General features: G+C 60.4%; 1 protein-coding gene across 2 annotated transcripts; it reads left to right on the forward strand.

Annotated features, from left to right (window-relative positions):
* Positions 1–375: 375 nt before the first annotated feature.
* Positions 376–23853, forward strand: INCENP (inner centromere protein). 2 transcript variants are annotated; one of them, XM_080687777.1, is made up of 18 exons: positions 376–539; positions 4867–5017; positions 5714–5827; positions 6734–7434; positions 9194–9245; positions 10092–10146; positions 11040–11118; positions 11981–12032; positions 12429–12546; positions 12617–12751; positions 16880–16989; positions 17062–17182; positions 17534–17656; positions 18406–18566; positions 20229–20307; positions 20499–20591; positions 21921–22071; positions 23373–23853. In XM_080687777.1, the coding sequence occupies exons 2-18, from the start codon at positions 4878–4880 to the stop codon at positions 23585–23587; spliced, it is 2499 nt and encodes an 832-aa protein (XP_080543903.1). In that variant the 5' UTR covers positions 376–539; positions 4867–4877; the 3' UTR covers positions 23588–23853. The 2 variants fall into 2 exon arrangements, with proteins under 2 accessions (XP_080543903.1, XP_080543902.1); XM_080687776.1 differs by having other exon boundaries at positions 407–539; positions 12617–12763.
* Positions 23854–25344: the final 1491 nt, after the last annotated feature.

Raw genomic sequence — 25344 nt, forward strand, 5'->3', positions numbered from 1 at the left:
CGCTTCCTGCATGGAAGGCAAAGCTGGAAGAAGAAATGGCGAAGCGCAAGACTCCCAGGGCGAGCGGTACCAGAGAGTTCCCGCCTGACCCGCCTCCCACGCTCCGCCGGTCCTTCGCAATGCATGCTGGGGCTTGTAGTTCCGGCGTGCGTAGTCCTGCGCGCGCATACCCAACCGCCAGGCGACTTCCTCTGCGGCCTCGGCTCCCGGAAGTTAAGCAAGTTAAAGTTCAACGCTTCCTTTCCCCGCCTCCTAGTCCCGCAGACTGCCAATCCAAGTAGCCAATAGGTGGCCTGGCTGGCGCTTTCTTTTACCCGATTGGCTTAGAGTTTTGCAGTCGCCCAGGTAAATTTGCCGGGGATTGGTGGAGCCTTCAGTTTTGAAAATCCTAGATTTCGCCCGCCCTGCACGGCCCATTGCTTCCCCGGAGCCGTGAGCCTCAGAGTTCGGGAGCTGAGGGTCTGGGCGGTCCGGGGCCTCGTCTAGGGAGGTCGCTGGACTTGGATTGAAGTAGCACTTAGGAGACGCGGTTCAACCGAGTGAGTGTATGCGGGGAGTGTGCGCGGGCGGCCATGGGGGGGGGGCGGGGGCCCGGGCCGGGGGCGGGGGGAGTGTGTGTGTGTTAGGGGGTGTGTGTTAGGGTCGCTGAAGGAGGAACGCAGGAGGCCAAGAGAGAAAAAGGATTATGCATTTATTGTTACATCTGCTAGCAGAAGGGCTGAGACCAAAATGGCATCAGCGGGGCAGAGTAGGGGGAGCGGGATATTTTCGTCCCTGTAAGGGCCAGAGGACCGGGTGCAGGTGGGGGCCAGGTGTAGGCGGCCCACTGGAAGCCAAGGCCGGTCATACCGAGTCCTACAATGAGAATAACAGGACAGACGCCGGGGGTGGAGGTGGGGCGAGAGCCCCAAGCAGAGCCTAACGGGGTGCAAGAATGTGCCCAACCGGATGGTGTTTAGCAATTTGTTACTCCTCCCGCCAACTCCGGAGCGGGAGGGGAGGGGGGACCCTGCCCCCTTTCGGCCTGGGAATGGACGAGTCACCTCTTTCACGTGACGAGGTGACTTTCCTTAGCCCTGGGGCCGGCGATGCCCCCACCTTCCACCTAGGTCATAGGTTCTGAGAACATAACCCCGTCCCCTCCGGGTGCCCAGCACCCTGCTGCGTGTCTGGGAGGCCGTTTGTTGACTTGTACGCGGAGGGAGCGCACAGCGCCCGGGTTGTGGGACGGGGTTAAGCCAGAAGGCGTTTCTGTACAGTTCGCCTTCGCGCAACACCTCCCCTTCCCGCTGAGCAACATTTTAAAGTAACCCTTTCCGGATGCCAGGGCAGCCCCTTGCCACTCCCCAGGCAGGCTCGCTGTCAGAGGTTCAGTTCCATCCAGACACCCAGGCCTTGGAGGGGGGACGGGGAGGGGTGGGGGAGGCGGGCGGTTTGCCCAAGGCCAAAACGTGATGCCTGCCTGTCAGAGGTTGAATCGAGTAGGTGGCGTAGCCTGTGGTTTAAGAACACAGTTTAAACACAGGCCCCAGGGTGGCTGAGTTAATTTCTCTCTGCCTCAGTTTCCTCATCTGCACCCGGGGTGAGAATTAAATGAGATGATGCCGGACTTGGGCATGGAATGGGACTCGGTAAATGGGAGCAGCTCCCTAACTTCTTGCACCCTCAAAAGAACAGGCGTCGCAAAGGAGGGCGGTGGGGCCTCCCGTCTGCTGTGTGGTGTGAGGGAAGTATTGGGGGAGGGGAGGTGGGGTGCTCTGGGTTTGTTGACAGGGGCTGAAGACATTTTTTTTTAATATATTTTTATTTATGTCAGAGAGGAAGGGAGAGGGAGAGAGATAGAAACATCAATGATGAGAGAGAATCATTGATTGGCTGCCTCCTGCACGCCCCCTAATGGGGATCAAACCTGCAACCCAGGCATGTGCCCTTGACTGAAATCGAACCCGGGACCTCTTAGTCCACAGGCCAATGCTCTATCCACTGAGCCAAACCAGCCAGGGCTGAAGACATTTTTGCTGCTCTTCCCAGGAGCCTCATTCTTGGTGCGCCGATTCCTCCTTTCTCAGGCTCACCTTTGTCCTACCTAACTGGTGGTGGCCCCTTTAAAGCTGAGCTCTGCTAAACACCAGTGTCCCTGTGGAAGACCCTGCAAAGTCTAAGTCCCTTGAAGGCCTCATGAAGATCCTTGAGTAATTACTGTTATAACCCTGGTTTTGAAATCTGTATCCAGTAGTTTGCTTGCTTGCATTTCTTTCACTTGTGACATGTTTCTTTGTCTCCACGTTTTGTCTGCTTCCCTGTGTCTGTTTCCATGTATTAGGCAGAGCTGCGAGGTCTGCTGGAGTTGGTAGAGTGGCCTGGTGTAGTAGGTGTCCTATAGGGCCCAGTGGCTCAGCCTCCCAGTCACCCGAGCTGGGTACTCTCCCTGAGCTCCTGTGTGGTTGTGTGCACAGTCTTGCTGTAGTTGAGCCTTGATTGCTGTTGGCCTCACTGGGAGGAGTTGACCTCTAGGCCAATTGGCTGTAAGGACCAGCTGTGACTACCGTGGAAGAACGGCTGTGCAGGAGACCCTCCTATGGAGCAGGACTTGCTTCAGTGGGGCTGTGGTGTTCACTGAGTCTGCCCCGTGAGTGTCGCTTGTGGGTGTGTGGAGTTGAAATCTGCTGTGGTCTGAAGCTGTCCACCGGTGCACTGGCTCTGGGACCTCCAGAGAGGCCTGCAGCTCCCTCCTATTTGTATTGGGTTTGGAAGTGCCCAGGTGAGGCCCAGCTGTGAAGCAAGGCAGGCTGGTGCTGGTGCTGGATCTTGGGCCCTTTATTGATAGGTTTGGGGCCCCACTGACACCAGCTGCAGCTTGTTTGAGAGATTTTAGCAAAGTCTGAAACCTGAGCCAGGACAGGCCTTTCTATATGGAAAAGCTGCTGCAAACAGCTTGGGTGGGGCTGCAAATTGGATGGGGTGGGGTCTCAGGGAATCACCAGGGCCAGAGCCAACAGTCTGCTCCAGGTTGATGGGGACTCAGATGTGGCTGCCAGTCAGTCCTGCAATCAGGGTGGTCCCAGCACAGGAACAGTGACCCCTGTGAGCACCTGGTAGAAAGCTGTCCCAAGTTCCTCCCCTGATGCCAGACAGTCCAGATCCTCCCCATATGTGTCTGGGTCCCCCAACGCCTCCTGGCGCTGGAGCTCAAAGGAAGTGAGTCCTAGTAAGTTCATGCTCGGCCCTTTAAGAGGGACACCTGGGTCTCCGGCAGCCTCTGTGCGTCTCAGCCCCAAACCCTGCTGATTCTTTTTTTTTTTTTTTAATATTTTATTGATATTTTTTTACAGAGAGGAAGGGAGAGGGATAGAGAGCTAGAAACATCGATGAGAGAGAAACATCGATCAGCTGCCTCCTGCACACCTCCCACTGGGGATGTGCCCGCAACCAAGGTACATGCCCTTGACCGGAATCGAACCTGGGACCCTTCAGTCCGCAGGCCGAAGCTCTATCCACTGAGCCAAACCGGTTTCGGCCCTGCTGATTCTTATGGCCCGAAGTTATGGGGACTTATTTCCCCAGCTCTGGGACCCTGGGTGGAGGGTCTGGTGTGGGGCTGGGACCCCTTGCTCCTCATGGCGGCCTACGCAGCCCGTGTGGGTGCTGGACCCGCTGGTTCCCCGCCTCTGCCACTCCTACCAGTCTCAACCTGCTTTCTTCTTCACTTCTCTAGTTGTAGGACTTCCATTCAGCCAGCGTTCAGGTGGTCCTGGATGATGGAATGACACCTGTATTTTAGGTGTAATTTTGGTGTGTATGTGGGAGGTGGCGAGTGCAGGCCTTTCCCTCCACCACCATTTGGCTTCCCCTCCTGAGCTGCTCGTTGTTTTTTTAAAAAATATATTTTATTGATTTTTAACAGAGAGGAGGGGAGAGGGATAGAGAGTTACAAACATTGATGAGAGAGAAACACCAATCAGCTGCCTCCTGCACACTCCCTACTGGGGATGTGCCCGCAACCAAGGTACATGCCCTTGACCGGAATCGAACCTGGGACCCTTGAGTCCGCAGGCCGACGCTCTATCCACTGAGCCAAACCGGTCAGGGCTGAGCTGCTCGTTTTTAAGAAAAGAGAAAACTGGCTTGGTGTTCTCCCCTGCCCCGTAATTCTACACGAGTTTTCTTAAAAAGAAGCATTGCTTCTTGGCTCCCCTCCTGCTCTGTACCCACGTCGGGGGCATCTCAGCTCGAGGAGAGAGGTGGGGGGGCCCCTCTGGGAAAAGCAGCCTCTGCCCCTCCTTCTTCCCGACCCCCTTGGAACAAGAGCCCCTCCCGGTCCCTGGCCTCTTGAAGAGGCAGTTGGGTTCCATGTTCTTTGGCGTGAGGCCTGGGGTCAGCTCGTGTGTGGCTCAGGGAGGCTGTGTCGCAGCCCCTGCTCCGCCACGGGAGGAGGAGGAGGAGGGCCCACAGGAGAGGAGCGGGCTGCGTTTGGGCAGGTCGGCAGGTCCGGTGGCGGCGCAGCTTCTCCCTGAGCCAGGGAGGCCACTGGCCGTGACTCACTGTGAGCCCAGAAGAGGCCACTGTAAGGACTGTTGATAACGGAATCGGGTGGGAAGCGTGGACTTGGGGGGCGGTGTGCTGTCGGGGGGGGGCGGTGTGCAGTGGTGGGCAGAGGGAAGGCGCTAGGAGAGCGTGAGGGGGACGGGCCCTTCTTTTTGCAAAAAGGAGGCGAGCGGGTTGGCATTTGGAATTCCCCAGCTCTGGTTCAGGCCCTTGGTGTCTTGTGGTGACTGGGGGTTGGGGGCTGTGGCCTGGCAGGCTCCCCTGGAGAAGGTTCCAGTCCCCAGCCCTGAGCCCTCTGCCTCTTGTCTTCGTTTTCACCAGACAGAGCCGCCATGGGGACGACCGCCCCTGGGCCCGTCCACCTGCTGGAGCTGTGTGACCAGAAGCTCATGGAGTTTGTGTGCAACGTGGACAATAAGCACTTGGTGTGGCTCGAGGAGATCGAGGAGGAGGCCAAGCGCATGTTCACCAGGTGAGGGCCGGGCTGGGCCGGGCCGGGCTGGGCCGGGCAGGGCAGGAGGCGCCAGGGGCTCCTGGCTGCTACAGCTCTGGGGACATAGCCGCCCATTTCCTGACTGGACAGGCAAGACGGACAGGCTGCCAGGGGTCTCTCCCGCGTGCCCAGTGTGCTGCGGCCCGAGCTAGTGCAAGGGGAAGAGGGCGGAGAGGTGTGGGCAGGGCCTCAGAGGATGGCGCTGCTCATGCTACCCTGGCCACCTTGCTCCCCGGCTGCGTCCCTGGGAGAAGCCCCAAGTGCCCGGCAGTGGACTTGGCACATGGCCTTGGTGGCCTTGGAGCTCTCACTTGGCGCTGGTGACCCCAACTTGACCTGTCACTGCTAGGAAATGGGTGGGGGCTGGGCTGGGGAGTGGAGGAGGCCAGTGGTCCCAGGCAGCCACAAACATCACTCTTTTTTTTTTTTTTTTTTTAATATATTTTTATTGATATTTTACAGAGAGGAAGGGAGAGGGATAGAGTTAGAAACATCGATGAGAGAGAAACATTGATCAGTTGCCTCCTGCACACCTCCCACTGGGGATGTGCCTGCAACCAAGGTACATGCCCTTGACCGGAATCGAACCCGGGACCCTTGAGTCCACAGGCCGACGCTCTATCCACTGAGCCAAACCGGTTTTGGCAACACAAACATCACTCTTTTACCCAACAGAGAATTCAGCAAAGAGCCCGAGCTGATGCCCAAAACGCCTTCTCAGAAGAACCGCCGGAGAAAGAAACGGATTTCATATGTTCAGGATGAAAACAGAGACCCCGTCCGGAAAAGGTAGGAGGGGCCGGGGCTGCCTCTAGCCGGTGTTGGGGGTGGGGTGTCAGCTGGCAGTCGGAGTCTGGAGGCTTGGTGCCCACAGGAGGGTTTGATCCCCACGTGCGAGCCGGGAGCAGAGGCCCGCCGGAGCGGTGGTGGGCGCCGTGTGGGCCGTGCGGAGGGGTGCGTTATGGAAACGGCATGACCCAAGACGGCGGAGTCCAGGGCGCGTGTGTCTGTGTGTGTTGGGGTCGGGGAGTCTGATCTGGGCCTTGGAGGACGGGAAGGAGTTCCAGAGGTGGGAAAAGACAGAATCCAAGTTTCTGTTTGGGCGAGAGCCACCAGTTGTGGCCGCGGGGGCCTGTCGCTCAGCCCCTGTGCCCTGCTCGTGGTGTTACCATGGAAATGACCGTGGGCTCTCTGATGGCTACACCCAGACGACCGGCAAAGGAGGCTGGGTCTTGGGGCAGGAGGTCCTGGGCACATACCCCAGCTCTGCCCCTTAGGAAGCAGCTCTCTGTCCTTTTGTTAATTCCCCCCTCTCCAGCCTCAGTTTCCTCAAATCCAAAGTGAGAACGGCCCCGCCTCTCAGCGCCGCGGATTAAGTGATAACATGAGAAAAGCCTGCAGCAGGGTGCTGGCGGTGTGCGCACGTCAGCGAGAGGCCTCTGTGACTGTAATCTTCCCAGAGGCGGGGAGCCCTGGCCTGTCCCCAGGTCCCAGGCTCGGAAAAGGAGACTCAGAGAGGGCGGCCCACGTCTCCTGGCATGGGCAGGGCCTGGGCCAGCACCTGTCTTCTGCCTCCCAGCCCCTCATCTCTATTCGCCTGAGCTGGCGGCCCCGGGAGACTGGCGCCCCCGCTCGGACTTGGGTGCCTCCCTGCCTGCTGGGTCCTCTCAGCCTCTGCTCTGCTGCCTTTGGCAGGTTGTCCCGCAGAAAGTCTGCGAGCAGCGAGGACAAGACGGAGCAGCTGGCCACGGTGGCCGGGGAGAACAGCGCTGTCATGCGGCGGGTGACTCGGGCGGCGGCGGCAGCAGCGGCGGCAGCCATCGTGGCTTCTGCTTCGCCCCTCCCCGGGTCTCCCACCCTGCTGACCAAGATCGTGCCCAGGGTGGAGATAGGCGTCAGCGAGCGCCACAGAGCGGAGCAGCATGTCAGCCAGCGCATTTCCCCCCGGGCTCCGTCCCCATCCCCAGCCCCAGCTCCGGCCTCCCACGTCATCTTGATCTCAGATGAAGAATCAACACCCACGAAGTCAGAGGCCGGGAGACTGGAGTCGGTCGCTGTGAGCTCTCTGATGGCTACACCCCAGGACCCCAAGGGCCGAGGGGTCAACGCGGGCCGGTCTGCCTCCAAGCTCAGGATTGCACGGACCTCTCCAGCCTCCCCGTGGCAGGAGCGGGTGCTGGCGCCCATCCTGCCGGATAACTTGTCCACCCCCAAGGATGCCCTCGTGGACCGGCGGTCAGTGCGGCGCAGCCTGATCGCCCCGTCCTCCCCGGGTCCCCAGAACTCTCTGGCCCAGAAGTACTCCCTGGTGGACAAAGCAAGGAGCACCGTCCGCAGGTCAAACAGACTTGCCCAGAATGCCACCAAAGAGCCGGCCGCCTCTGCCCGCATCATCTGTGAGTCGGGGGCTCAGCAGGGGGGGTGCGTGGGGTCCTGGGCGCCCAGCTTGGCTCTGGGGGACCCATCTAATCATCCAGCGAGGAGCTGTCCGTAGAACTCCTTGGGGATGTCAGCGTCCCGTACCCGCCAGCCACAGACGAGCGTGTGATTGTGGAACTGGATTTTGCCGTTGTTACATTTTACTTAATTCGGTGAACAGAGCCGCACTTTGCTGGTGCTTACTGTTTTGGGCAGTGCAGATCTCGCCAACCCTCTGGTTTTGCAAATGAGGAAACTGAGGCCAGGGAGGTGGCCCGCCGACCCTGTAGTTAATGCCATTCCGAGGCTCTGCCCAGGGCGTGTGTCCCGCTCTCGGGCAGGGGCTCTCGGCTTCACCACGTTTGTGGGCTGTTCCTATGAGTGAAACGGTTGGGTCTGAAGATACTGAGGTGAGGGTGTGAATAGTCACCGTAGGCGACTCATCCTGGGGGGACAGCTAGCTGGGTTTGAGGGCCAGTTCATCCCTTTACCTCCCCTGCGACCCTGGCAGGTTCCAGGAACCTCCTCACGTGTCAGCTGGGGGGATAATAGCATCTGCTGAAAGGGTTGGGGTTCCTTTCGTTAACCCCGCAGGGCGCTTAGGACAGTGTTTGCCGTGTACAGAGGGCGCTGTCACTTCCAGTTTTTATCCTCATTGGCTGCCAGCTCAGAGGACCTTGGTCCCCGTGGGAGCCTCGGGGGAGGACAGGCATCTCTGGTCAGGCTGGCTGCCTGGAGGAGGTGGGGTCCTGCCAGGTGGAGCAAATGTGGGGAAGGGATCCCTGGCAGAGCGACCAGCTCCAAGGCAGACCCTGAGGCATGAAATGGCAAGTGATGGGGCCGCTGGGACTCCCGTGCCACACAGGCTGGGGCTTGGCCCCACTAATGCGGAGGCTGTGGCCCTTGATGGCTGTTGGGAGGTTCCTGGCACTTTATTAAAAATGTCCAGGAGGGAGGGAGGGAGGGAGGGAGGGAGGGAACGAGGCAGGGAGACCAGGAGGAGGCTGTTATAGCGTCCAGCAGAGGACGGAGAGGGAGGTGGATTGATGGAGAGGACGGCCAGGTTTTAAATTAACATGGATTAAGATTATAGTCAACACCGACCTGGCACTTTAAGATTTATGAAACTCAAGGTTATCTCATGCGGCCCCCCCAGGAGCTCTGTCAGCCTGCTGGCATTTTCCCATTTCACAGAGGAGGAAACTGAGGTTGAACGAGGTCACTGAGTCTATCAGCCACTTGCTGAGGAGGCCTCCTGGGGAGCCCGGGGGGGTGCTGAGGCAGGCAGGTGCGGGCACCCGGGAAGGGCTTGCTCTGGGCCACAGGTCTCGGGGATACCTAACCTGGGGCGCATGCAGGTGTGTGGTCTGGCCCACCATCTGTGTTGGGTCTTCAGAAAGGCCCAGGTGGGACCTGCCTTGGAGTTCCTCAGGCCTGAATCGGGTCCTGGCCGGAGGCCCCAGGGGCGGGGGAGCCTGGAGCTCCAGGCAGCGGGCAGGAGAGACTCCAGAGCTTGTTCTGCTTTTGGATCTGAATCCAGGTCCCCAGCACTTTAGCCCTTCCTATCGCCCCCCCCCCCCCCCCCCCCAGCCCTGTCATTTGATTTGCATTTGTGGAAAGAAAAGAGGGTCAAGAGGGAGAAGGTCCAAGGGCTGGCGCTCTAACCACTGAGCAACCAACCAGGTGGCACTTGGCTGGTTTCTGAGGTCAGCTTTTGTTCCTTTGTTTTCCCCTCAGGTCACAGTTACCTGGAGAGACTCCTAAATGTTGAGGTGCCCCAAAAAGTCAGGTGAGTCCAGTTTCAGGTTTTGGGGGCCTTCCCAGGCCTGGGCAGGACACACTGGGGCCAGGTTGCCCTGGTGCGCTTAGGATTGGGAGCTTTTCCTATGCCCGACCCTTCCCTCCTGGGCACTGCCCACTGCTGCAGCCCCGCCCTGCCCCAGTGTGACCAGGCAGTGAGGGGCACGGGGTCAAGTCTTCTTACATTGATGGTCAGTGTCACTTGTCAGCCCTGGCCTGGCCTCAGCCCCTCCATGCCTCCTCCTGGGGATGTGGGCGCCATAGGTAGTCAGATCCCACTGCCTGTGGACGAGCCAGTGCAGCCAGGGGGAGCCACCTGCCGGCCGGGGCGGGAGAATGGGGCTGGGCTGCTCCCTGCTCCAGGCTCGCACCCAGCACTGCTTTGGGGGCGTCCGTCCTGGAGGCTGCACCCCGCCGTCACTAACACCAGGCCCCCACCTTGCTTTGCAGCAGGGGCCAGCGCTTGGGATGGGGACACGGGTGACTGCAGAGCTTTGCTGGCCCCGTGGTGAACGGAGGCCTCAAAAGAGACGTGGCTCCCAGGCCCAAGGGGTGGAGGCGGATGGGGAAGCGGCTCCCATCCCCAGTCAAGGCCCCAGTGGGGTGGGAGGAAGCGCGTTCAGAACTCACGTCCCTCCGCCAGCAGGCAGCAGGCGCTCCAGAGCCCTGGCTCAGGCCGCTGTCCTCCCGTCCTGCGGGGGCTGTGGGTTTGCGGCCCAGACCAGGGTCTCTGACATGGACCCCTCTGGGTCTCCACCCTGGGGATTGGAGGCGGAGCTCTTGTGGACACGATTTGGGCTGGTGGGTCTCACAGTATCTCCTGCTCTGCTTTCAGCCCCGAGGAGGACCCCAGCAAGGAGGCTGAGCCGGAGGTGGAGGCTGAGCCGGAGGTGAGGCGGCCAGGCCAGGGAGGGGAGGGCTCGAGGGCCTGGGGCGTGTGCTCTGTGCTGTGGGGTGCCAGGTGCAGAACCCTAAAGTTCTATTGTGTTTTTTTCATCTTCACTGACTATATTTTACCCATTGATTTTTTTTTTTTTTTTTAAAGGGTAGAAGGGAAGGGGGGAAGAGAGAGAGAAATATCCATGTGAGAGATACACATTGATTGGTTGTCTCCCACATGCACCCTGAATGGGCTGGGGATTGAACCTGCAACCCAGGTACGTGCCCTCAAGCGGGAATCAAACCCATGACCCTTCGGTGTGCAGGACAGTGGTCTGTCTGCTGAGCCACACTGGACAGGGCTAAAGTCTTATTTGAAATTTTTATTTATTTTTATTTATTTTAATTAATTAATTAATTAATTCATTTATTTTTTTTTGTTAATCTTCACCCAAGGATATTTTTCCCTTGATTTTTAGAGAGAGTGAGAGGGAGGGGAGAGACACAGAGAGAAAGGTGGATCTGGGAGACCTACCATGATTGGTTGCTTCCCGCACGCACCCCGACCAGGGCTGGGGATCTAGCCTGCAACCGAGGTACCTGCCTTTGACCGATTCGAAACCGGATCCCTTCAGTCCGCAGGCCGACGCTCAATCCACCACGCCAAACCGACTGGGGCTGACTTTGAATTTTAGGGGACGTTGGTTAAAGCTGGGGACAGTGAAACCAGGCAGGGCTAGGACAACAGGAGAGGGCGGGGGGGGAGTGAGCCCAGGCTGGGCTGCGCTGGCTCCCTATGATGTCAGAGAAAAGGGGGCAGGTTCAGGGCTTTGCCCGGATAAACTGCTGCTGCCCTGGTTGCAGCCTCGTGGGTAGACCCCTAAAGTCTTGGTTCTTCCCTCAGGTCCCCAAGATCGTCACTAGCACGCCCGGCTCGCAGCCTGCGGCCGGTGGCCAGGACACGCCCTCCGTGGGGCAGCGAGGTGAGTCTTCCTGACCTGCCGTGTGCACATACCAGCGCTATGCGGGCCTGCGGGCCTCGGCCTGCCCTGCTCTCGGGGAGAGGGAAGCTGAAGGTAAAGGAGACCCATCTCCCGCCCTTCGGCTGCAGCTGCTGCCAAGTGCAGGAAATGGGCACAGGGCCTGAATGGGGCGAAGCCAGGAGCTCCCCTCCAGGGCGGGAGGGGCTGTGTGCTGGGTCTTGTTTTGTCCTTGCCACTGGCTCACCTCCCACCTTTGTGGGTCCCTGTCTGCAAAGAGTGGGAGTGCCATGCGCTCTGCCATAGGTGCCTGGGGTCCAGCTCCCGTCTCCCTGGTCGAGAGAGAGCACTGTAGTTGCGGGGTCTTGAACTTGGCTTCCCCAGTCACCCCGGGTCAGGGACGATGGCCATGCCAGCTCCACAGCTCCCTGGGGCTGCAAGGACCCTTTGGAATGCAGGGCGGGGAGAGCTCTGTGCTTTGTCCCCGTCCTGGTACCCACCCCCTCCCGTGCGGACCCTGCGTGGGAGCCCCGCCTCCTCCTATCACGTGGGCTCCGGCTGGGGGCCAGGAGGAGGGGATTGGGAAGCTCGTCCGTGGGTCTGGGAGAGCCCCAGCTCAGCCCTGGTAGAGGTGGCCAGCCCTGGTTTGTCCTGCAGTTCCCCTCACAGAGGCCCGGCTCGGGGTGAGCGGTCCACGGGCCGGGGATGCTGTGCTGGCTCTGGGTGTCCACAGCTCTGCCCAGGCCAGTCGGCGCTAAGGCTTCTGCCGCGGGCCACCCTGGGGTCTGCCACGGCTGTGCCAGTGGGCCCCTTCCCGACCCGCCTTGCTGTCCCTGCTCCCTCACTGAAATCGCTGCCTTCACAGAGGCCAAGCTCCACCAGACAGAGGGCCCCGAGGAGCCGCCGCAGAGTGCCAGGTGTGTGTCTGGGAAGGGGAGTGGCCACTGTCCCGAGGGGCCCAGAGCGGCACGGACCTCGGGTCCTCTTGGGGAGGGTGGGCGTGTGCTCGGGGGCCTGGTGCTCTGAGCTAAGGAAGGAGGCAGCTTGATGCTGGGGAGCCTGGCCTGGGAGGGAGTGTCCAGATCCTAGACCCCATCCTTCTGTGTCCTCCTGGCGTGTGACCTTGGACTGGCCACCTCCCTTTCTCCGCCTGGGCAGTGGAGGGGCGGTCAGGGAGACCCACCTCTGCCGCCTGGAGTCCAGTGGGCTGGCCCCGGTTTTCTTCATGGGGTGAATTTTCATGGGGTGTGGCTGGGGCTCTGAAGGGGGTGCCGGGGTCAGCCCCGTGATGCTGCTGCCTCCCGCACCTGCAGGAGGAAGCGCAGCTACAAGCAGGCTGTGAGTGAGCTGGACGAGGAGCAGCAGCTGGACGAGGAGGAGCTGGAGCCCCCCCGGAGCAAGACCCCTTCCCCGCCCTGTCCGGCCAGCAAGGTGAGTGGGCGTCGGCCCTCCCTCAGGGCCTGTGCCCTGCCCTGAGCCCTGACCCTGGCCCGTCTTGCAGGCGGTGCGGCCTCTCCGAACCTTCCTGCACACTGTGCAGAGGAACCAGATGCTCATGACCCCGACCTCCGCCTCCCGCAGCAGCGTCATGAAATCCTTCATTAAGCGCAACACTCCCCTGCGCGTGGACCCGAAGGTAAGGGAGCCCGTGCCCCGAGCTGAGCGCTGCTGGAGGGCTGCATGGCCACAGGCTCCTGGCTGGCCCCGAGGCTGCTGGCTGGCCCCGAGGCTGCTGGCTGGCCCTGAGGCTGCTGGCTGGCTGAGGCTGCTGGGAGCAGCTTGCATCTGCGCCAAGGCAGGTGTGACCTGGCACTGGTCCAGGGCCGGCTCAGGCCTCTTTGGCCATGGGCTGCCTCGACCTCTGGGGACTGTCTTGAACTCTTGGGTGCTGTGCTGTGGCCGAGAGGCTTGGCCATCTCAGTGTGACCCCTGGGCTGGGAGGTAGCAGCATTGGCCTAGCAGGTGCCCACCCTACCCCCCATCCCACACCCCAGTGCCTGGGGGGTTAAGGTGAGGAACACGCTGTGACACCTTCACTGGTTGGGATGCGGGCTGGGTGAGATGAGAGGGTGCGGCCCGAGCAGACGCCTTGGCATAGCCAGGAGCCTGGCCAGCTTCCAGGACGTCCCCTCGGCATTAACTCGGCTTTTCCCTGTCTCCTCTCCTCCACAGTGCAGCTTCGTTGTAAGTAAAACCCCTGCCTGTCCTTAACCTCGCTCCGCCCAGCACTTGCTGCTGTAACCGGCTTTGCACACTGACCCCGCGCAGAGCGCTAACACGCCAAGCGGGAGCTCAGAGGGAGGGGGGCGGTGAACCAGGGCGCGGCCGAGCTGGACAGGCCTCCTCTCCTCCCTGCCTCTGCCTCTGCCACCAGGAGGGGGCGTGTCAGGGCCTCCCCGAGGCAGAGGAAGCAAAGGGTGTGTGGCCTGCAGCTGTCACAGGCCACAGCTTGAAGTTCCCCACAGCCACCTCCCTCCCTCCTGCCCAGCCCTGGGCTTCCCCTTGGGGTCTGAGCTGAGATTGATTGGCCCACACACCTGAGCTACCACCTGAGGGGAGGGTGGAGCAATGGGTGCTGGAAGGCCAGGCAGGTGACTGAGGGGGACAGTCAGCATGGCCTCCGGAGAGGAGGCCACAGAAGCTGGTCTCTTCGCAGACACCTCAGGGCTGGGCCAGCCGGGAGCTGGGAGCCAGGGAGCTGGGATGTGCTGGCGGGGTCTGCGTGGCACAGCGGCTGCTTCATTGCTAAGTTCCCGCCGAGGGCCCAGGCCTCGCAGCGGCTGTGCAGCTTGGCCGACGAAGGGGCTTCCAGGCAGATGGACTGGAGGGCCCTGACCTGGCCTCTCCTGCGAGGAGACTCTCTGGGTGGCCATGGCAACGCTTACCTTCCAATATGCCAGCAAGAGGGCTGGGAGCCCTTCGTGCCTGCTTCTCTGCCAGGCACCGGCTGGGCACCTAGGCCCAGAGCTGGGGGCCAGACTCGGACTTGACCCCACAGGGACCTGCACCCCATCCAGACTGAGCGGGGCTTACGGGCTCATGGGATGGCCGAGAGGTCCGGGAAACGGCCTTTTCCTGCTTTAGGGAGCCCAGGTCCCTGCCCAGGGCATCTGGTGGGGGTAGGACCAGCCTCAGGAGACCAGGGTCCTCGCTAGGTCCCAGGGGCCTTGGGCTCGTTCGTAATCTCTGGGCGTCAGTTTCCTTGGCCCCGCACAGAGGTCGGATGACCAGCAAGTCGTGCCCAGCAGCCAGCACGGGGCTTGGCGTGCAGGGTGGCTGCTTGTTGAAGCCCTGGAGGCAGGAGGGGCACACGCCTTCTGCTTTGGCCTGGACGGTGGCCTCTGGGGAGCAGGGACAGCCCAGCCCTCCGTCGGGTTGGGGCAGCGCGGAAGCACAGTCTACGATGCGAACAGCTCTTGTCTTCTGTCAAACTCACGGTGCGCCTCCGAGTCCTCTGCCCTGTGCCAGGGAATGTTAGCTCCGGTTTGGGGACAAAAACCTGTTCTGCTGAAAGCAGGGCCTGTGTGCTCTCGGGGCAGGAAGAGGTGGTGGGCATCCCCGGTGCTTTCCTCGGAAGAGCAGGCAGGTGTGAAGGTGTGAGGACCAGCCTCCTGCTGGTCTCTGGGTCTGGCCCATTGGAGAGCCAGCCAAAGGCCAACTAACACCGCCCCCCGGGGCGGGGCCCCAAGCCCGCGTTCTCCTCCAGGGCCTCCCCGCACCCCTCTCAGCCTCTAGGGCTCATTTTTCCTCTTTCTCCGTCTGCAAGAAAAAAATATTTTTATGTTAAAAATTGTACAGTGAAGTTTATGTTGGAAATTGTGCGCTGAAACCTATATTTTGTAAAGGTCCACACGAACCTTTTTCAGTGTTCCATTTTACTTTGTCTATTGTGATGTTGACTATTTCCTTTTGCAGTTTTTTACTGGTTGCTCTAGGCATCACTTTATTTTTTAAAAATTTTAAATATATTTTTATTTCAGAGAGGAAGGGAAAGGGAGAGAGAGATAGAAACATCAATTGTGAGAATCATTGATCGGCTATGTCTTACATGCTTCTCCCGCCCCCCGCCCCCACTGGCATGTGCCCTTGACCGGAATCAAGCTCAGGACCCTTCAGTCCGCAGGCCGATGCTCTACCCACTGAGCACACGTGCCAGGGCTTTCCCAGTCACTTGGATCTCCGTTCAGTTGCAATGTAGAAATCTCATTCTCCCCGCTGTGTGCGTCCTTCTCGCGCACGCCTCAGCCTCACCCTGCGCCCTGCCAGGCTGGTTCCAGTCCTGCTCTCGCTGTCACGCTGTAGAGAACGCCAGGGGAAATAGTCCATCGCGTATAACCAGACACTCACCTGTCTATTCTTTAGCTCTTGGTGTCTCACGTTGCCTCCCGGTATTCCTTTCTGTCTGGAGAACTTTATTAATTCTTTGAGAGGGAGCCTGCTGCTGGCAACAAATTCCCAGGGCTTTTTTGGTGTGTTTTTTTTTAATCCTCACCCGATGACATTTTCCCATTGATTTTTTAGAGAGAGTGAGGGAGGGAAAGACAGAGAAACATCGATGTGAGAGAAACACGTCGATTGGTTGCCCCCTCCCTGCACGCAACCCAACCAGGGCCTGGGCTGTGGAAGAGCCTGCAACCTAAGTATGTGCCCTTGACCTGAATCGAACCCAGGACTCTTCGGTCCACAGGCCGACGCTCTATCCACTGAGCCATACTGGCGAGGGCTGTCTAGTTTCCCTTCACTTGAGAAGGCCTCACTTCATTTCTGAAGGCTGTTGTCACTGAATGCAGATAGAGGTCTTAGTGACCAGTTCTTTGCTCTCAGCGCTTGACCGATGTGGTGCCACTTCCTTCTGGCAGCCATAGTTTCTGATGAGAAGTTTTCAGTCATTCAAATCACTGCCCCACCCCTGTCCCTTAAGTAATGTGTCTTTTGTGGCTGTGTTTGAGACTTTTTCCCTCTGGGTTAAGTTTTCAGCTGTGTGATTATGATGTGGCGAGACATGGCTTTCCTTGGATTTATCCTACTTGGGTTTTGATGACCCTCGCGAATCTGTACATTTATGCCTTTTACCCAATGTGGAGCATTTCCAAGCCATTATTTTCCCACATTTCCCCCTGCATTGCACCCTTCCCATTGTGGAGTGACGAGGGTACAAGCGATAGACCGACCTTTTGGTGCCATCTCAAGGTTGCCCCAGGCTCTCTTAATTTTTCTTCCATATGTTTTCTCTGTGCTCAGATCGGATGGCACGTTGTTAATTTATCCGCGTGTTTTACTGACGTCTGTCTTCTCCCTCTGCTCTTGGACCCATCACAGCATTTATCGCAGGGATTTTTATTCTAAAATGTCCATTTCGTTCTTCTTGGACCTCCTGCTGGCTGAGCGCACTGCTTCCCCAGGTGTCCTGAGAATGAATGCTGTGATTGCCCGTTAGCGCACACACTCACACACACACACACATGCGCAGATTCCCAATCTCGTTCTTCGCTCTCCTTTCAAAGGCACTTGAACATAGTTACCCTCAGAGCGTACATCCAACTGAACCCATTTTTTGTGCTGCCCACAGTTTGGCAGGGCCAAGTCGAGGGCCTCAGGGTCCCTGAGAAGGAAGACGGAAGGAGGGCCTCAGTCTGAGTGGCAGTGGAGGGTGTTTGGGGGTGACTCTGCCTCAGAAGCAGTCTGATGCTGCTGCCCATCGGCTGGAGGCTGTGGGCCTGGGGGGTTGTCCCGGGCCGTCCTCCTCACACGCCCTCCCGCCCAGGAGAAGGAGCGGCAGCGCCTGGAGCAGCTGCGGCGGAAGGAGGAGGCAGAGCAGATCCGCAGGCAGAAGGTGGAGGAGGCCAAGCGGCAGCGGCTGGAGGAGGTGAAGCTGTAAGTGCCCAGGTCCGAGCGCGGGGCGGCCCAGGCCGCGCGGGGCTCCCCCTGACGGCCCTGTGCTCGCAGGAAGCGGGAGGAGCGCCTGCGCAAGGTGCTGCAGGCCCGGGAGCGGGTGGAGCTGATGAAGGAGGAGAAGAAGAAGCAGATTGAGCAGAAGTTTGCTCAGCTGGACGAGAAGACTGAGAAGGTGCGAGCCCGGGCGGGTGGGCGCCAGGTCTCGGTGGGCTGTTCCCTGCCGGGGCCCACGCAGCTCACACTTGGTGTCCCGAGGGTTAGAACTGGACCCTCGTACGTTAGGGGCTTGACGCCCTGGGCGCCCCTCCTCCGTGAGCAGGGACCTGGAGGTGGTTCTGAGCCCCGCTGAGGGCGGGAGGTCTGAGCAGCAGCCCTTGGCGAGTGGGTGGGCTGGCGCCAGGCACCCCTCCCCTGGGCTGGGAGGCTTTGCAGGGGCCTGGGGTGCCTGTCACAGTTCGGGGACCCGCTCTAGGGTTGAGTGAGGAGGGCTGCTCTCAGGGGCACGTGTGGGGGGGCTCTGCAGGCCAAGGAGGAGCGATTGGCGGAGGAGAAGGCCAAGAAGAAGGCGGCGGCCAAGAAGATGGAGGAGATGGAGGCGCGCAGGAAGCAGGAGGAGGAGGCGCGGAGGCTCAGGAGGCTGCAGCAGGTGCGATGCAGGGGCGGCGGGGGCATCGAGGAGGAGGTGGGGCAGATGGGCGCTGCCTGAGCCCCTGAGGGCTGCTGGGCGCACCCCACTTGGTTGGCTTAATTCTGGTGGCTCTTGTGGCTTCAGCTCTAAGAGGATTCACACACACGTTGGAGATGGCGCTTTGAGGGCTAAGCACATGGACTCTAAGCCAGACTTCCAGCCTCAGCTCTGCCCCTTGTTAGCCGTGTGGCCCGCACAGGGCACTGGGCCTCTCTGTGCTTGGGTCCTCCAGGTGGCGGTGGGCTCTACGCGGTCGGGCTGCTGTGAGGGTGGGATGTTCTGCCTGTGAGAGGGGGACCCGCTTCTTCCTGGGAGCTATCGATCTTACGGCCCCGGGGGACACGAATCGGTCTGCGTTATGACGCTCAGGCTAAACTTGTTGGGTGTTTGCTCCATGCCAGGCACTGTTCTGGGATGTGTACGAACTCAGCGACCTCGTGAGGTGTAGGCATTCGTGTTTTGGGCCCCATTTGATCGGTGAGGAAGCCCAGGCCAGAGGGCTTCACAGGTAGCCTGGGGCTCCAGTCTGTGCCCTTAACTGCCGGATCTGCCGCAGCAGCCAAGGCAGGCGCCACAGATGCCTTCGCAGGCTGGTGGCGGTGATTCTGTGATGCCTGGCGTGGGGCCACCCTGGCTCGGCTCCTGACCGTCTCTGATGCCTCCTGCCCAGGCCTGGCCTGAGCCCTGACCTTGCTGTGTGTTCACAGGAGGAGGAGGAAGAGCGGCGACACCAAGAGCTGCTGCAGAAGAAGAAGAAAGAGGAGGAGGAGGAGCAGGAGCGGCTGCGGAAGGCGGCCGAGGCCAAGAGGCTGGCAGAGCAGCGGGAACAGGAGCGGCGGAGGGAGCAGGAGCGGCTCCAGGCCGAGAGGTGAGGGAGCCCCGGGGGCCAGGCGGGGGGGCAGCCCCTGGGGGCCCAGGCGGCGTCCTGCCACGTGTGTTTGTGTGGACGAGAGACAGAGCGGCCCCTAGCGCAGCTCCCCCTTCCCTTGGGCTTTGCAAAAGAGGGTCACGCCTCCCTTGGCTCCGCACCCAGCGGTCTGCAGCAGGCAGGCCCGAATGTGGCGGCGGCTCTGGGAGAGGGAGCTGTGACGGGCGGGCTCACTTGGGGCTCTCTTATCCCACCTCCAGCCAGTGTGCTGCCCCTCGGTTCATTCTGTCCTTAGTTGACAGGGTGGGTGGGGGTGCTCACAGGACCCCTGTGGGCATCTGAGCAGTTCTTTGAGGTGCACTGCAGACCCCACTAAACATGCCTCCTCTGTGGTGATGAGACCTCAGCCCCCCTCCCCGCCCCCATCATTCCCGACTGCCCCCCTTGGTATCTATGGCAGCAGAGACTGGGTCTGGAGCTCTCGGAAGCAGACCCCACAGCCAGTCCTGCGGGCGGCGTGGGGAGAGGCAGGCTGTCTCAGTCACTGCTTTTCTGTGGAAGGAAACACGGCTTTGTTCCACTTCTTCTGCCTCCGTCGGCTGAACCTTTTCATTTTTAGTTGTTGATCTCAGAGAGGAAGGGAGAGAGAGAGAGAAATATGATGAGAATCATTGGTCCGCCCCTCAGCACGCTCCCTACTAGGGATCAAGCCTGCAACCCAGGCATGTGCCCTTGACTGGAACCGAACCCGGGACCCTTCAGTCCGCAGGCCGACACTATCCACTGAGCCAAACCGGCTAGGGCCATTGGTTGATTCTTGTGTGTGCCCTGACCCAGGGTCGAACCCGCAACCTTGGTGTAGCGAGACGACGCTCCAACCATCTGAGTGACCCGGCCAGGGCTCCCTGTGCCTCTTGACTGACACCGAGGTGCCTTGGTCCTGGGGCAGCCGGAGACAGCAGTCTGGCGGGGACAGGGTGGGGGTGACAGTTGATGTGGCTTTAGGATTGCATGGGTGCCACCCAGTGCCACGGTCTTCATGGGGTGACGGGTGATGGTCGTAATTAATGGTTGGCAGCTTAGGTGGTTCTGAGCTACAGGCTTTACACGTGTTTCTTGTCGAATCCATGCCTGAAGGCCCGGTGGCATAGGAGCCAGCAGCTCCACCTCCTGGGGCGGGGGGGGGGGGGGAGGGGGCAGGTGCAGGGGGTTAAATGCCTCCTCGCTCAAGGCACAGCTGTAAGTGGTGGTGGCGCCAAAGCCCAATAGCGGCCCAGCCCTGCTTCACGCCGGGCCTGGAGCCCAAGGTCCACCCTGTGGGCCGGGACCGTCCGAGGTAACTCAGATTTTCTCCCTGGTTCTCGGGGCGACTGGAGGGAAGGTGTCGGGATCCCCATGTGCAGCAGACAAGACTGAAGCTCAGACCTGAGTCAGCCGGAAGCGGGGCCAGGTTTGGGGGACTCCAAAGCCGAGTGCTCCCTGCCCCCGGCTGTGGCTTTGCAGCCCTTGGGGCACAGGCGCGACGGCGGGCTCTTGGCTGCTGTGCCCGTTCTGCCATTCCACCTTCTACGGCCAGCGCCATGGGCCCGGCTCCCCTGGCAGGGATGGGAACCGAGCCAGGGCTCCGCTCCCCGCCCTGACAGGCCCTCGCTTGGTCCTCAGGGAGCAGCAGGAGAGGGAGAAGGCCCTGCGGCTGCAGAGGGAGAGGCTGCAGAGGGAACTGGAGGAGAAGAAGAAACAGGTACAGGGCAGCCAGGGTGCGGGGCTCGCTCGGGGTCTGCGCTGAGCTTTGGGATGGGGAGCCCTGACATGGGGGCTCCTGGGGTGGGAACTGCCTGGCTTGGCCGTGTGGGGTCGGCCTGGGGTCAGGCAGAGCCATGCACAAGGCCCCTAACCCCCGGCCCCTAACCCCCGGCCGGCCGCTGGCCCCAGGAAGAGCAGCAGCGTCTGCAGGAGGAGCAGGAGAAGAAAGCCAGGGCGGCTGCCGCGGCCAGCAAGAGCCTGAACACGACTGTGGACGTGCAGGTGAGGCTGGGCCCGAGCCGCGAGGAGCGGCTTCGGTTCTTCTTCCCAGTTCTTCTTCCCGGAGCGGGAGGCATGGTCGGGTCTGAGGCCCCCAAGAAAGAGGGAGCGCGCAGGAGGCCAGTTCTTACTGGTCTGGATACGCGTGCTCTTTCTTAATCTTAAAATAATTTTAAAAAAAAGAAACTTAAACTTGATCCAAGAGTAGAAAGTAAAAGGAACCTCAGATGAAGGCGCTGTATTTTTACACGTGTAAACGTTATAAACGGTTCTGAGCGGACACAGACTGTGCATCCCGTCCTAGTCCCCCGGCTGCTTTAACGAGGTGGAGACCGGTGGCTGAAGCAGCGTTCACTGAGGCTGGGGACGCCAAGGCCAGGCGCCAGCGGAGTCGGTGTCTGCGGGGCGTCTTCCGGGTTCGCAGACAGCTGTCTTCCGCTGTGCCCTCGCGTGTGGGGGGTCAGGGAAGGGGGAGGCTCTGGGGTCTCTTTGTGAAGGGCACTGATCCATTCACGAGGGCTCCACCCCCATTACCTGAGCACCCCTAAGGCCCCACCTCCTAGTACCATCCTGTGGAGGGATGGGGGTTAACAGGGATTTGGGGAGGACACAAGCATTTATTCCGATACATGCCACTTGGCAGCTTGATATTTCTTTCTCCTCCATTTTATTTTTTTTAAAAATATATTTTATTGATATTTTACAGAGAGGAAGGGAGAGGGATAGAGAGTTAGAAACATTGATGAGAGAGAAACATCGATCAGCTGCCTCCTGCACACCTCCTACTGGGGATGTGCCCGCAACAAAGGTACGTGCCCTTGACCAGAATCGAACCTGGGACCTTTCAGTCCGCAGGCCGACGCTCTATCCACTGAGCCAAACCGGTTTCGGCTCTTTCTCCTCCATTTTAAAAAAATATATTGTGCACGTCTATGTCAGCACTGTAAATCTCCCATGTTTGACTGTGTACCAGCTGGTCGTACCAGAATTTCTTTAACCAGCGCCTGCTGACAGGCACTTAGGTGACTTGCACTTGAATGCTTTACAAACCAAGTGTGCTATGGGGAAGGGTTTCAGCGCAGCACAGGTTTCAGGCCATGGGGTTCCCAGGGGGTCCCCAGGCGCTGTGCAGAGACATGCTGACCTGGAGGGACATCTGCATCTTTCACATGAAACAGGAAGAGGCGGGTTGTGTATGTGGTGTGACTTGACGTGACCCTGAGCCCTTTGACTTCCCCTGTGACAGGAGGGGAGGTGGTTGGGCCCCAGCCCCTCGGTGGTGGGAGGTACAGGAGTGGGGGAGGGGTGCTGACACCCTTGTTTACTTCCCAGTCTCCAGCTTGTACCTCCTATCAAATGACGCCACAGGGGCACAGGGCTCCCCCCAAGATCAACCCGGATAACTACGGGATGGACCTGAATAGCGACGACTCCACCGATGACGAGTCGCATCCCCGGAAGCCCATCCCGTCCTGGGCCCGAGGTGAGCGGCCGGAGCTCTGGGTCCTGGTCCTCACGTGCCTTCGGGCCCTGGAGGGAGGGGCTCGGCCGGTGCGGTGTTGGGAGGCTGTGGTGCTCGTGGGCTGGAAACGCCGCGTTGGCCTGACCAGCCTGCACCCGCCTTGGGACGCGCTCAGGGAAGCGTGGGACCCTGTCCCGTGGGCTCCCCCTTGGAGCAGGTGCTGGATGCCCGTGTTCTCGCCAAGCACATTCATTTGGGGCGCGCCGTGGGCACCTGGTGCTGCGGCTCCGGCTCCGGCTCCAGGCCCTCCTCGCAGTCCTGCCCCGCGGGCGATGAGACTCGGGCCTAAATAAGCAGCGTGGGGTGGGCTAGAGCTCCGAGAGGTGCTGGGGCTTAGCAGCGCCCTGAGCTCTGGGGGGAGATCCCGCTGGGAAGGCAGGGAAGCCCGCGGGGTGGGGGCGGGCACTGGGGAGGACTGGCCTGCGGTGCACAGGCCCCAGCGCTGAGACAGGATGGGGCGAGCGTGGTGCAGCCCGGGGCCCGGTGTGCAGCCTGCGGCAGGGGGGCTGGCCGCGTGCAGTGGCGCTCGACAGGGTGCAGGCTGGGCCGGTGGCCGCAGCAGGCAGCGTGCTCGCTCTGACGCCATCTCCCTAACGGCCGGCATCGGGCACTGGGGAGGTGTCCGTTCGCGGGGTCCTTGCGGCCAGGAGCCAGATGACTGGCACAGCCACCTGACTGCCGTTGACCTTCGTCAGCGTAAACTCCTTTTGCACATCTGTGAAACGGCACGATGGATGGTAGCACCAGCTGAGCAGGGTGATGAGGAAACGTTCGCACACTGAGGGCCTGGTGCAGAGCAAGCTGGGCACACGTCCCCCCGATCCTCCCTGATGGCCCCCTCTGTCTGCACCCCACCTCGGGGCCCCGCGGCCGGCTGCCGGGATAAATAGCTGCGCACAGGAGTAGAGGGCGGATGGCATCATAGGCTTAAGTTCTGAGCTTGGCTCTGCCAGTTACTGGCCGGGTGCCCTTGGGCACAGCTCACCGCTATAAAATGGGAGAATGAAGGCTCGGGCTCCCAGGTGGGTGTGGGGTAACGAGAGCCCGGCCCCTGTAAGCGCCCGAGGACCAGCGTTCAGATGAGGCTGCCGGACGACGGCAGGAGAGGGTGATGGTGTTCGGTGGGGGCGGGAGGGCCAGGCCTTCGAGGAGCTGGCCTGGCAGCAGTGGGGCCTGCTGGCGTGGAGACGCTGACGGGGCTCCAGGTGGGGCAGGGGCGTGGGGATCCCCAAGGCAGTGACCCGGCCCTGTGTCCCCTGCAGGCGCCCAGCTCAGCCAGGCCATCCTCCACCAGTACTACCACCCCCCAAACCTGCTGGAGCTCTTCGGCACCATTCGCCAGCTGGACCTGGAGGACATCTTCAAGAAGAGCAAGCCGCGCTACCACAAGCGCACCAGCTCTGCCGTCTGGAACTCGCCGCCCCTGCAGGGCCCCAGGGTCCCCGGCAGCCTGACCTACAGCCTGAAGAAGTTCTGAGGCAGGCCGCTCTGTCTGTCTGTCTGTCAGTCATCTCTCCGTTGGTCTGTGCCCTCCTGCTTTGTGTTCTGTCCCCGAGGGTGGCTCTGTATGTTCCATGAATGTTCTGGTGGCCCCGGCTGTGCGGAGGCTGCACGCGGTGTGAGTTTGCGGAGCCCCGGCCCAGCCCAGCCCGCCCCACGTGGCCCTCAGGCAGCATTCTGTAAATAGCTTGCAGTGACTTAGCTGGACTCTTTAACAGGGACATTAATAAAGTTCATGCCTTAAGCCTGCCGTGGGTTTTGTGAAGACCAGGGGCCTCGGCTGACCCTGGCCGCTGGCCCTGCCGCCGTGTGTCTTGGGCCACCAGAAGGGCTGGCAGAGCCAGGCACTGTGCCTTGTCCTTGTGCTTCAAGGTCACGGGTCCCACCCCCGGAGGTGAGATGTGGGTGCTCATGATGCCATCCCTGGGCGGCCCTGAGAAACACGGCTGCTCTCGGGCCGGGCAGGTGCCGGTCCTTCCTGTGTTTCCGGGGCGCTCCCTGTGTGTAAGGGGGTGCTCTTCCCTGGGAGAGGCCTGGGTTGAGGTCAGGAGAACTGGGCTCTTCAAGCAGCTCCGCCCCTTAAGGCAGCCCTCAGCCCCTCGCTGCATGGATGGTGACAGGCGGGCTCCTGAACAGGATCAGAAAGGAGATGTCTCTCGAAACCACCTCGGGCCGGTGCTTGCCAGCAGTTGAGATGTTTTCCAACAAAACCAGGAAGCTGCGAATGGAATGCTTAGTGCTCGTGGGAACCGGCCCTGGTCCGGCCCGGAGCCGCCCGCTGAGTTCTCGATGGGTGAGGGCACCCCTTGTCGCTGCCGCTGCAGCCCCCGCGGTGGGCCAGGGGCCAGGTCAAGCCGCAGCCAGTGCCGTGCAGTCTGATTGGAACCGCCCAGTGGGACGCCCGCTGTCCCCACTGTGTCCCCACTGCGCTGCGGGGCGGAGGGGATGCGCCGCCACAGGCCTGATGGCCGCTCGGCTGCAGTGCCTCCTGGAGCCTCCCCAGAAAGCGCCTCGAGGGCTCGGCCACGGCTGCACCGGGAGTGCCTTCACCGGGAGGAACGGCGTCCATGGCGGCTGACACCTAGGCCCCCCGGGCCCGCGCACACATTCCACTCTCCCTTCACATGCGGTGCAGGTTCACTTTGGTCCCTAGTCTGACCAGAAACTGGGGCCGAGTCACATGGTGAGTGTCTGCCTGCGGTCCCTAACAGGACGGCCGCCGAGCCAGCTCCTGCTGTGTCTCAGGAAAGGTGGTTGCCGTCTGCGTCTTCGTCAGCACTTGGCGTCGTCAGTGTTTCTCATTTTGGCCATTTTCATAGGTGTGCGGGGAAAACCCACCGATTTTAACTTTCGTTTTCCAATGGACTGATGGCGAACACGTTCTCATGTGCTTATGCCATCTGTGTGTCTTTGATGACGTGTCCAAATCTTTCGTTTTTAATTTTTTTTGGCCTTTTTAATTATTTTTGTTCTTTTCTAACTTTTTGTTCATTTTTGCATCGGGTAGTTTTCTCACTGTTGTGCTTAGAACCGTTATGTGCCAGGGACACAAACTGGTTGGCAGCTCCGTGATTTGCAGTATTTTCTCCTGGTCTGCAGCTTGTCTCTCCCTTCAGTCACGTGACGGGCTTTCACGGAGCAACACTTTATTGGGGTGAAACCCAGTTTATCAGATTGTTTTCTTAGATGGATTGTGCTTCTTGTGGGTTGTCTTGTCTAAGAAATCTTTGTCCA

The sequence above is a fragment of the Plecotus auritus genome (genome assembly GCF_963455305.1).
Source record: "Plecotus auritus genome assembly, chromosome: 9".
NCBI classification, from domain to species: Eukaryota; Metazoa; Chordata; class Mammalia; order Chiroptera; family Vespertilionidae; genus Plecotus; species Plecotus auritus.